Below are 13,185 nucleotides of genomic sequence, written 5' to 3'. Positions count from 1 at the left end.
TTTACATAAAATAAATTATGTTTTCTGCAAGCAGCTTACTAAAAATTGTTTGTTTTCATCCCTCGGGTGCAGTGATGCCAACCTATGGAAATTCCCATATCGTGGTAGTTTTTGACCTTATTTTCTTGGAAATGGTTAATAAGCATCATATATGGGATTTTTCGAGAAGATCGAAATTTACGGCTTATTCATTTAGATATTGTAAAACGTGACTAACAGAGAGAAGTTTAATTTTTAATATTATAGCATACTTTTATATATTATATCGTTGGAAATTCATATGTGAAATGGGACTTTTTGTCTCTGGACACGGGATTTCGTAATGTTTTGGGTTGGCACTACTGGTCGAATGTTTACTTTCGATTATGGACGTATATTGAATTTCACGTATAGTTATATAGTAGCTGTTTCAAGAGTTCTGCGTTATTTTAAGTTCTCTTATTGAAATGGGATCATCACCATTTCCAGAGAAGGCATGTCGCCTCTGCCTAATAGAAGATATGGGTGCTATTATATTATTCCCGCAAGATGATTCCAATACGAGATGGCCTTTGGTGAAAATGGTTGAAGAGAACCTTGGGATAAGTGTAAGTGATAATTTTAGAATATAACAGCATGAAGAAGAATACTGGCACTTATCTATAATAAATGCTCCTGCAACCCTATTTTAACGGAACAATTCATATTCATGAGTTATGTACTTGTTTCATCAGGGGGTCCTGTTACGATTTCGGTAGTTTCTGTTCACATTAGGGTAGTTTAGGTTAGTTCATGTTAGATTATATTAGTGTAGGGTTCTAATATAATTTTCAAAAAAGGGGGCGCGGTGGCTCAGTGGTAGAGCGTTCACCTCTTGTGCTTGGGGTCACGGGTTCGATCCCAGCCCCCGCCAAGTGAACTTTGTGGTGGACAAACACCGTGCTCGTGGGGTTTCTCGGGGTTCTCCCGTTTCCTCCCACTTTCTTCATTCCACCATTTCACTCATTTCTCATTATCACCGTCTCCTTTAGCCTAACCGGCATAGCCGTGGGACGTAAAACTTAGATATTTCATTTCATTTTTTCAATTTTCAAAAAAAAAAAAAAAAAAAAAGAATTTCGCTTATTTTTATGGGTTAAGTTTAGAGTTACCCCTCCGCTTTTTATAAAAATCAGGAAAATTTACAGGAGAAATGAGGTAAGAAATGATAATTTGAACTTTTTATTTGATGTTTAGGAATGTAAGTTCGGCAGAAGAGTTATGTTTAATACGAGAAAAGATATGTGGAAGTTAGTACTATTTGCCGGATGCGGAAGCATTGCGGAAGGTTTCAGCAGCATGGTAGTTGTAAAATATGGCGAACATGGCGAACAGGTGTAACGGATGCGCAAAAATAATGAAGAAAACCTTTTAAATTTATGTGAAACACACGGAGTACTCAAGTTAAATGAAATGTAACAATTTTTAATACTTTAAGCACTGTTTTTTGTATGTTACAAAGTCCAAGGGCAACTTCAGACTGGAGGGGCAACTCTAAACTTAAGCCATTTTTATTAATATTAGGTTAGATTTGGTTAGGTTATGTTAGGTCTAAGTACTTGCATCTTCCATTTCTACCGTAAATTTTGTATTTTTACGTACTTCTGGACCGCTTCTGCTAAACATGTACCAAATGTACTTAACTAGGTTAACACTCCTTATTTTTGTATAACTCGATAAAATTCAAACGATATATCATATTCTTGTCATTTACGTAGAATTTCCACACTGCCTTTCCCATAAATCATTCAAGTGTACCTTTCCGCCAAATAGCCCCTTCCGCCTCCATATATAGTGCCGCTTACAACATCAAGAACAACCAACAATAAGTATTTTCTTAACTTTAGCTATTCCCCTCACCTGACTTTCAATCACTTTTCCTCACAAACCAAAATAAATTGTCCAATCCATCTAGTAAATGTTATAAAATTGGTCCGACGATAATAGCAGTTAACTCCAAACACCAATCAACCTGGGCTAGGTGGGTAGTAAAAGCAAGAATTCTAACTTGCGTAAAAACAGAGCAAAGCTGGTGGGCACACGCGGATGTAGTTCTGTAGGAGCAGGCACATCAGCGAGGTGGGTATGCGTGTAAGCGAGGATATGGAAAAAACAGTTATGTTTCTCATATTTAACTAGATGCCTTATCTGTCTCAGAGCTTTATCGTTACGAATCATAACTTAACACATTGCATTCACAGAGTATTCAGTTCTCGCCCATTGATGTGTTGAAAGTCAGTTGTTGTCTCTATTCGTTAATAAAATATCATTGCTTTTTTATTGACTTTATATGATAAAACGCTATTGGCTGCGGTGGCTCAGTGGCAGAACGTTGACCTCTGTTGTATAGGCTTCCTGGTTCGAGTTCAGCTCACACCAGGTGATTTTTGTGGTGACAAACACCGTGTGCGTGGGTTTTCTCGGGGTTCTCCTGTTTCGTCCCACTTTCTTCATTCCACCATTTCATTCATTTCTCATAATCAGTGTCTCCTTTAGCCTAGCCGGTATAACCGTGGGACGTAAAACTGAAAGATTTCATTTTATTTCATGGTAAAAAGCCACACTTAAATTACGTTTTTTAACATTATTACTGATGTGACAGGTAGGCTAACATCTCCATATATTCTATTAATTATACATTGCCTACAAATCTATGGTTCGCAAAATTGAACTGCACCATAATTACAAGTATAGTGTATTCGAAGGGTAGAGTTTTCTCTTGAAAAAATTATAATCTGATTCTGTATGTAATTGCTGTGTTCATTTGTGTTAGGTATTCTTGTACGAGGCACTTTTGTGACCCAGTGAGGAGTGTTAAAGTCTGAGAGAGTGAGTACTACTGAAGCTTACGGTTCCTAAGGCTCAGGAATAGGCGTTAATCGTAGTCAGGTGTCAATATGTGTTACAGTCTTATAGAATATGATTGTGTAGTATGTGCAGCAGCGGCATTTTGGCAGATTACATATTAGATGCTTTTGTATTTATTTCTGGATTATTTACTGCAGGTTTAGATAAGGTGTAAGCATCCGCTTTCGTCCGACTTTGCTAATTAGGAAATAATTTGAGTCAGATAATTGTTTATAGGTTAGTTATTCACTCATCTGTATTATCTACTATGTGTAAAATGTACTGTGAATATACCCTGGGTGAACAACTCTATTCAAGTATATCGTTGCTGCGCCTCGAAGAACCGCTATGTGTTAAAACCACAACTATATTACTATTTCTGTGTTTACGTAGCACATGTCAGTTTACCTTTTGCGCCTTTATAAGCACATAGAGGATTTGTATACATTAATCAATACGTACATGATGAGAACCTAAAGCCTTTAATTTCAATGTATTGTTTTTTTCATTGTTGTGTCGAAGCAATTGAATATTCACTTATCACATTATAAGGGACGCTGCCTGACAGCTTTCAGGTTTATTTCAACGGCATAACTGATTTTCGACAAAAATGTCACAGAGCGGTTCTTCGAGGCGCAGCGACGATATGTCAAATTTCTAAGAATTTTATACTTTTCAATTAAAATAGTTTGATGAATTTTATGTTAGTTATAAGAAGGATGGATGTACGTTAAAACTTTATATAATCTCTAGTTGAACCTACGCTTTCTACACAGCACATCATTCACATATGAGCATGAATCTCCTTGTCACTCCTCACAACATCTGTATACATCGCTTTACAGACACAAGTAAAGGACGTCTTGATAAAAAAAAAACCGGCAAGGGGTATCATAAAGGGGAGATTTCTTTCGATTATTTTTACAATATCTACCACCGTTGAAAGATTGAAGCCTACTTGCGGTTGTAGTTTCTAATTCATGTATGATCAGTGTTTTCTCTTCTTTCGTGCAGTATGTAATAAGCAAATACATTACACACAATTAATTATAATGTCAGTAATATATGGTGTTCATTGGGCAAAACAGTCCAAAAAATAAAGATTCATCTTAGACTGGATAAATGGTTATCCGTCGTTTTTTATTATTATTTGGCCATGAAACAGACGCCGGAGAGATATACTAACCCTGTATTCAAATGTGTGGTGTTGGAATGTATAACTAGTAGGATATAGTGCTTTACTTTTTTAAAATTTCAACACTTCCAGTGTACCCTTAAAAAATGTAATAATGAAATAACGGCAATATTTTTAAATATTCTATTAGAACTGAACAATCTACACAAAATTTGCAGTCGATCAGTGAAAACGGCATCTTTCTGGACCTTTGTCAAAAGAATTGGCAACAAACATTTAAACATAGCATTTTAATATATATACTAGCTGAACCTGCGCTCTCTACACAGCGCATTATTCACATATGAGCATAAATCTCCTTACCATTCCTCACAGCATCTGTACAGGTCCCTTTACAGACAAAAGTCTTGATAAAAATCGGCAAAGGATGCTATAAAGGGGAGATTTTTTCGATTATTTTTTCAGTATCTCGCACCGTTTGCAAGATTAGAGCCTACTTCCGGTTGAAGTTTCTAATTCATGTATGATCAGTGTTTTCTTTCTTCTTGCATGCAGTATGTAATAAGCAAATACATTACTTACACCATTAATTATAATGTCAGTGATATATGGTGTTCATTGGGCAAAACACTCCAAAAATAAAGATTAGTCTTCGACTGGAGAAATGGTTATCCTTTATTTTTCATTATTATTTGGCCATGAAACAAACGCCTGAGACATATACAACCCCTATATACAACTATATGGTGTTAGAATGTATAATGCGTAGGATATGAAGCGTTAGTTTTTTTTTTTTTTTAATTTCAACACTTCCAAGTACCCATAAAAATGTTATAAAGAAATAATGGCTATGTTTTTTAAATATTCAATTAGAACTGGATAGTCTATGCAAACTTTGCAATCGATCAGTGAAAACGTCATCTTGCTAGAGCTTGTAGTGTTCGAAATCTCATTGTCGAAAGGATTGGCCACAAACATATAGTTTAAAAGAACACCAAGATGGCAGCACATTTCATTTGCATTGATTTTGGAGAAGGCTTATTAAAATACAAAAGCTTTGAACAATAATTTTAAAACATAAACTTTGTGAAAAAGATATATTTAAATAATTTATTTAAAGTACACGTACTTTAACATGTTTCTCTTTCTTAAACGAGAAATCACAAATAACCGTAAATTAAAAGTTAGAGGTTGGAACTCAGGCGTTGTTATTGTAGCATTTTAATAGATAGATCCTTATTTTATCGGAGTTAATCGCTTTACAGAGTCCAGTAAAAACAAACTTATTGAGAAAGCAACTGATCTAAAGAGAAATGAAATACTGCTAACGCGAGTGAGACTTTGGAAAGGAGTTGGAAGAGCTACCTGCTGTTTATAAAATCCTATTCATCGTAAATAGAGACACAGTGTGGCATTTTGAAATCAAGACTGTTCTTTTTTTTCCTCTCAACATGTGATGCAGGTGTGCAAGTGCGCTGTGGTGCAAACAAAAGAGGAATATTTCATGAGTAACTGATACCAAATGCATTGATCTTGACTGAAAGTTACGTGTGTGGGCGTGGTGAGTGTAGACTGGTGTTTCTAAGGTGCATTCTGGATTCAACATGGAATAAAGAGTGAACATCAAATATCGTGCGTATCTGGGCAAGATAGCTGCAGAAACTTATCAAATAGAGCTCATTCGTGGCTAAGTGGTTAGCGTACGCGTCTTTGGCGTGGGATACCCGGGTTCGATTCCCAGTGGAAGCTCATGTGGTTCGGATTCCACGTTAATCAGTAGGTCCACGTCTCATATAGCCTCGCTGCTGAACGGGACGTTAAACTCAAAATCAACTCAACTCAACTCAAACTTATCAAATGTTGCAACAAGTGTATGAGGCCACTTGTTTATCAGTGCTGGTTTATTTGGTTGACAGGCATTTTAGGAAGAGACGGGAGTCAACAAACATCCGAGTGCAGCAAGGACAGTGAGAACATAGGCATTGGTAGAGAAAGTGATGGAAGACATACATGCGACACTGCGAATTCTTGCTGAGGAGCGTGAATAAAGAGCCTGCGATCTCAGCAACAGGAAGATCCCGTTTCGTGCCTCATTCCTTAATAAATGACCAACAATGGGACAGGGTGGATCACTGCAAAGAACTCGTTGGTACTGCCAATAGGGATCCTAACTTGCTCCTGAATATCGTTACTGGGGATGACACATCAGTTTTTCAATATAACCAGTCAACAAAACGTCAGAGTGCATACTGGAAGTCTCCTAACTTTCCACAAGTCAAAAAACTGTACTAGTCAAAATCCAAAATCATGCTTTTGCTTATTGCTTTTAAGACAGTAAGGATATTGTGAATAAGGAATTCGTGCTTACAGGACAGACAGTTAATGCCTGATTTTATCTTGAGGTATTAAAGCGGTTATTGCAACGTATCACACGTGGGAGGTCTGAGTATCGGGGTAATGTTCAGTGGCGTCTGCTCCATGAGAATACCCTAAATCAGACATTGTGTCAGGCAGTAATTGTGCAAGACGTTTTGTCGCAGAAGGGGATCTGTGTATTGTCCTACCCTCCCTATTCATCAGAACTGGCCACGTGCAATAATTTTCTATTTCCTAAACTCAAATCCTTAAATCTGTACTCAGAGTTTCGTACTTTGATTACGTAAAGGCCTTTAAGAGAGCTATATAACCGTCACCAGGTTATAGGAGTATTTTTTGTGGACGCTCTGTATATTTCGTAAAGACAGTAATTATTATTCGATTTATACTTTATTTTGCGACACAATAACTTCTTTCTTCGATGGGAACTGTTTTTCTTCCCACGCAACAGGACAAAGGAGTCTTTTATCGTTGACGTTGCTTTGTGGTGAGAATATCTTAGTGAGCGACAAAGTTTCTCAGTGTTTCTTCCTTACATATTAATATGCAAGAACTATGTTCTATAGTTATTTGGAACTGAATCAAGTGTATTCTCCAATCATTTATGGAAATATTGCACGCCGGATGTCTGAGCGCCAGAATGACGACAGCCACATTATTTTGCCATTTCATTATCTAAACGTTCCCACACTCAAGTTATCGCAATGTCTTGTGCATCGTGGCCACTGGACTAAAATCAACGTCAATTCTTTTTTATATTCTACTTACATGTACATACAGGTCATTTAACCTATGTGTGTTTTTGAATGAACTGCCAACATTGACCAGGCGATCAGTGCAGCTCGTATCTCAAACCTCTGAGTTCGAGGAGTGTTACTCCGTATTTCAAGGCAGCAACCTCGTACGTTGCATCGGGCATCAAGCATAATGTTGTGCTAAGGGGCACACGTTATTAGCTAGTCAAGAACCTAGTTATGGCTAGCCCCAATCAGTGAAATCCCAGGTTCACAAACCTAGTGCGTATTAGTTATAAACGCGCCCTTCAACATTCTCATTCCATTTTGGTGACTGTCTACATTTTTGCAGAAGACTAACGTGGACCTCTAAGGATTTTTTGGAGCAACAACCATACTACTTCGTGGGATTATCCCGGCAACATCCTCCATAGTGCTAATTCCCCATGTGCATTAATGTTGTGAGAAAAGTATCTATAGTGGAATCTTAATCATAAGCTTCCATATATATCTATATATATCTATATATATATATATATATATATATATATATAAAAGTGATAAAGGGCTATAGTGTAGTGAACAAGCGAAATGTTATTGCATTAGTGAAAATACTTATATATATTCAGTGTTAAGTGTTTTTATAATATGTTATTTTTTTAATAGTGTTTTAATAAATAAGCATAGTGTCGTTTTATCCAATGTGTTTTTGTTACATGTATGAATAATATTTGTGTGCAGTGTGGTCTGAATGACCGTCTGATCGTCCGTGAGGTTTTCGAGACGAGACATCCGAGCCTCTCAGTGCCTAATGCTCATCTTGTTATTGAGACCGGCGGGCAATTTGGGAACGATTCTGTAATCCGTTTTTGGAGATGTCCTTCAACGTCTTACCCAGGTAAGTCCAGATTTCCTGAAAATACTCATTGGCAGGACAACGGAGGACAGACCCCGGAAAGCGGTTATAGCGACAAGAAATTTAACAGCATTCTACAAAAGGACTTCCAGCAATCCTTCTATGCAATGACGGCCAGGACGCAACGATGTATGGATGCAGGAGTGGTGTACTTTGATCCAAATTAAGAAACTTTGTGTGTTCATTCTCTTTTTTCCTACAGCTCCAGTCTGAGTTTGAAATTGCCGCACTGTGTATTCGCTTTATATTGAATTAAAATTGTGTACAATACAAATTCGTTGTGAAAACAAAACACTGAAAAAAAATGTTACTAAAACATCATTAACATTTAGAAAAACACTGTCTGTTTTGTTAATAATAGCGATTTATTTTTTTTCCCAATATTTTCACAATAAATGTATATTCTACACAATTTTAGGTTGAATATAATTGAGATGAGACTACTTACAATGTTTAGAATTTAAAAATTGGCATGTAAGAGGGGTAAAGAGAGAGAGAGTATATGTGTGTGTTTGTTTTACTTTATTTCTCGATAACTGTGGCTAGTACTGAATCATATTTATTGGGCAAGTAGCCCATCGTCTAGGGAATAAAGCTCGCTGTATTTGCTGACCGAGCTAGAGTAGGAACAGGTTCGACTTGCCTCGCCTTGTATGTGCTGCTTCAGGGTTTCTACTGGTTAGAGAAGTCAGAGAAAACTCAGGGAAAATGATGCAGGTCAGGGAAAAAACTGGAAATCAGGGAAAGTCAGGGAAATTTTATAAAATATATGTTTCCTAACATTAATTGTATACCAATTTCGGCTTAGCCAACCATTATAATGGACGTTGTTCAGATTTTTATGGAAGGTAAGTGAAATGTACGTATGAGCATTTGATTGCTATTTGTCTCTATAGAATAAATGTTCTTATATATAAATATTCACCGTTATTTATTCCTTTTTTATATTTCAACGTCATCCGACACCTGTCATAAAAAGCAGGAAATTCCCTGCTAAAGGTCAGGAAAAGTCAGGGCAGTATATTTCTTCAGATCAGTAGGAACCCTGTACTTTACTTCTCGGTAACTAACGGACGAATCTTAACTAACTTTGGTGGACTAGTAGCCCATGGTCTAAGAAATAAAAATCTGTGCAGTGGCCGGGTTTGGCCTTTGGCCAGGGACAGGCCCGGCTCGGCTTGGCAACAGAAGCTGTGCTCCACAGCTTTGAAAGCCGAGAGCTCCTGAGTTTGATTCACCTCGGCTTACTTATTGTTAACATTAATTTTTGTTTAATTATGATGTTGTCCAAAGATAAGGCATAGATCAGTTGATAAATGGCATCGGGCTGAACAGAATGGCATGCTTGAACGTAAATTCTCATGCGCAGTTTTCGAGAGGAACTAGGTTCTATAATTGATAATTTTTATTCTGCTGAAACAAACTGTTTATTTGTTTATTGTAAAATAATACACTGTTAAGTACCACATTGTATCTGTCGTTCTTTGCCGTACTATCTGCCTAATTGTGGCGCACATACTACTTGCTGAAATGTACAGTGTTTACTACAACGAAGAAAGGACTTGATAGTTCGTTCTGGTCATCTTTGGTTATCTCTGTACACTTAACCAATTTCTTATTAAGTCAATGTTGTACTACTACTACTACCACCACCACCACTCTTAATTCTTATACTGCGACTGCTGCTGCTGCTGCTACTACTACTACTACTACTGCTACCATCACCACCATCACTACTACACCCCACTAATACTACCATCACCACCATCACTACTACACCCCACTAATACCACCATCACTACTACACCCCACTAATACCACCATCACAACTACTACTATTACTACTGCCACCACCACCACTACTACTATTACTACTACCACCACCGATACTATTACTAACACTACCACCACCACTATTACTGCTACTACTACCATCACCACCCCTATTACTACCACTATTAGTACTATTACTGCTACTACTACTACTACTAATCATAATAATATTTATATTTTATAAATATCTTGAATAAGAACAGATTTCTTGGTGTTTTGAAGAGAGTGATAGCGAGAACGTGAAACAAGTAATAATTGAAATTACGCAAGAAATTTATTTATCTGTTATATTTATTAGATCAAGAAGAAGGACTGTTTCCCGAAAGGTTTGTGTAGAAACTGTGTGATAAAGCTGCAAAGTTTGCATAGTTTTCGTCTGCAGTGCCATGACAACCAGAAGCGTCTTGAGAACATAGCGAAAGCGAAAGGGCTACGAATAGAAATTTCTGATGATGAGGAAGACGGAAAGAACAAAGGAAGGACTCCAATCGTACGTTCATTTGTCCTATTTTTAGGTATTTTTTTTTCTTTAGTTTCAATTTTTCAGAATCAATTTTGCTTGTCTTGAAGTCATAAGCCCAGATTATTTAATTCCGGCAATTCACTACGTAGAAAATAACCAATCAAGATGTTAGTTAAATACTGTGTTGGGTCGAATGTAATACCATATTTGTAATATTAAAACAGTTTCGTAAAAACCATAGTAGCATTATAATTGCAGCCAAGGTATTTACAATTTCTGTTTATCTATGTATTTTTAAGTTTATATCATACCACACAGCACTGTGCCCTCTGTATGACTCTGTTGCAGCCGTGGCATGCCGTTGCGTGACTCGTCAAGGTCGTACGAATATAGGAACTAGCTAAGGAATGTAATGCGTGGTGTTATGGTTCGATTTCAATTACACCTAAAAGCTGGTATTAATGTGATAAAAACAACTAACACCGTATTTTCCGTATTTAATGTGACTACAATTTCGGTTACTACTTTTGCTGAAGCCTTTGTCAAAAATGGTTATTGTTTTCAAAGTGCGTACGTAATATTTTATGCTGGGTATTTTTATGACATGCTTTTCTTTAACTTACAATGGTTCACCTGTGTTTAATTTAATCAACTCACAATAGTTGAGCCGTGTCCTAAAATCTTCCGAACTAGTTGAACCGTGTCCTAAAATCTTCCGACCTTAATTTGATCAACTCTAGTGGTTCAACCATGTCCTCAAATCTTCCAACCTTAATTTAATCAACTCACAATGATTCACCTGTGTCCTCAAATCTTCCAACCTTAATTTTAATCAAGTCACAATACTTTTACCGTGTTCTCAAAAATTCCAACCTTAATTTTAGTCAAGTCACAATAGTTCAACCGTGTCCTCAAATCTTCTAATCTTAATTTAATCAAGTCACAATGGTTCAACTGTGTCCTCAAATCTTCCAACCTTAATTTGATCAACTCCAGTGGTTCAACCGTGTCATCAAATCTTCTATCCTTAATTTAATCAAGTCACAATAGTTCAACCATATTCTCAATTCTCCTAACCTTAGTTTAATCAACTCCAGTGGTTCAGCTGTGCCCTCAAATCTTCCAACCTTAATTTAATCAACTCTAGTGGTTCAACCATGTCCTCAATTCTTCCAACCTTAATTTAATCAACTCCAATGGTTCAACTGTGTCCTCAAATCTTCCAAACTTTATTAAATTAAGTTACAATAGCTCAACCATATCCTCAATTCTTCCAACCTTAATTTAATTCAGTCACAATAGTTCAACCATATTCTCAATTCTCCTAACCTTAGTTTAATCAACTCCAGTGATTCAGCTGTGCCCTCAAATCTTCCGACCTTAATTTAATCAACTCTAGTGGCTCAACCATGTCCTCAATTCTTCCAACCTTAATTTAATCAACTCCAATGGTTCAACTGTGTCCTCAAATCTTCCAGACTTTATTAAATTAAGTTACAATAGCTCAACCATATTCTCAATTCTTCCAACCTTAATTTAATCAACTCCATTGGTTCAGCTGTGCCCTCAAATCTTCCAACCTTAATTTGATCAACTCCAGTGGTTCAACCGTGTCATCAAATCTTCTATCCTTAATTTAATCAAGTCACAATAGTTCAACCATATTCTCTATTCTCCTAACCTTAGTTGAATAAACTCCAGTGGTTCAGCTGTGCCCTCAAATCTTCCGACCTTAATTTAATCAACTCTAGTGGTTCAACCATGTCCTCAATTCTTCCAACCTTAATTTAATCAACTCCAATGGTTCAACTGTGTCCTCAAATCTTCCAAACTTTATTAAATTAAGTTACAATAGCTCAACCATATTCTCAATTCTTCCAACCTTAATTCAGTCACAATGGGTCAACCTATCTTCAATTTTTCCAACCTTAATTTAATCAACTCCAATGGTTCATGTCCACAAATCTTTCAACCTTAACTTTAATTAAGTCACAATAGTTCAATCATGTTCTCAAATCTTGCAATTTTAATTTTTTTTTCCCGATGTCATACACTGATGAAATTTTCCATATGTTTCTGTATGTTTACTTAATTAATTTATTAATATTATTTTTTACTAACTTTAAACTAACTACATTGTGCGATCAAAAAATGCTCTGAAGTTGGGATTCATGATATAACATCTAGGGATTTTCGTCAATTAGGTTTCAAATTATGAAGATACGATAAACTTCAAGAACTGATTGAATGTGTGAACATCTTACAACAAAAAACAATGTAATTAATACTCTTATAAAATGTGGACAAAAGAAGATTCTTTATAAGAAAAATGAAGAAATAGATCTAAGGCTATAAAAGCGTTGGCCATGTTTTATTATAATATGAGGGGTGTTCGGAAAGTAACCTCCGATTAATCACTGTGCGTGAAGTAGTGGGAGCAGCGTTACCATTTTTGCACAGACGTGCGCGGTAGACCAGTCTGCATCCAACCGTGGTAGAGTGAAGCTTTGTCTGATCACTAGTTCACTTTGTAGCGTCTCAAAATGTGTGCTGCAATAGACGATCCCGCCAAGTGCGAGGTGCGAGCTATTATACGTTTTCTCACGGTAAAACATATTCGGCAGCAGCTTTGTTCCGTGTATGGACCAACTGTGATGAGTAAAGGAGTTGTTCGTCAATCGGTTTGTTCATTTAAAGGAGGATAAACTAACCTTCATGACGAAGGGAGGAGTGGCAGGCCATCAGTGATCACTGATGACCTCGTTCAGAAAATTGATGAAAGAAGTAGCTTGGATCTCAACGCTTTGGTGATGAGGAGCTGAAAGATGCTGTCAGAGCCTGGCTCAAGGCACAGGCGCGAGAT

General features: G+C 36.8%; 1 protein-coding gene across 2 annotated transcripts in view; it reads left to right on the top strand.

Moving 5' to 3' along the window:
• Window positions 1-315: 315 nt before the first annotated feature.
• The window catches only part of LOC145684186 (uncharacterized), a 36,203-nt gene continuing 23,333 nt past the window's right edge, over window positions 316-13,185 (top strand). Inside the window, exons 1-2 of one of the 2 annotated variants that reach the window (XM_081756201.1) lie at window positions 316-587; window positions 10,158-10,349. In XM_081756201.1, coding sequence (XP_081612327.1) covers window positions 447-587; window positions 10,158-10,349 — 333 coding nt within the window. In that variant the 5' untranslated portion in view covers window positions 316-446. The remainder of the gene's footprint in view (window positions 588-10,157; window positions 10,350-13,185) is intronic. The other variant, XM_081756202.1, reaches the window with a different exon arrangement.

Source organism: Thermobia domestica, chromosome 4 (genome assembly GCF_964235325.1).
Source record: "Thermobia domestica chromosome 4, izTheDome1.hap1.1, whole genome shotgun sequence".
NCBI classification, from domain to species: Eukaryota; Metazoa; Arthropoda; class Insecta; order Zygentoma; family Lepismatidae; genus Thermobia; species Thermobia domestica.
Note: the sequence above shows the minus strand (reverse complement) of the source record. Positions and strands in the feature narration are given on the sequence as shown.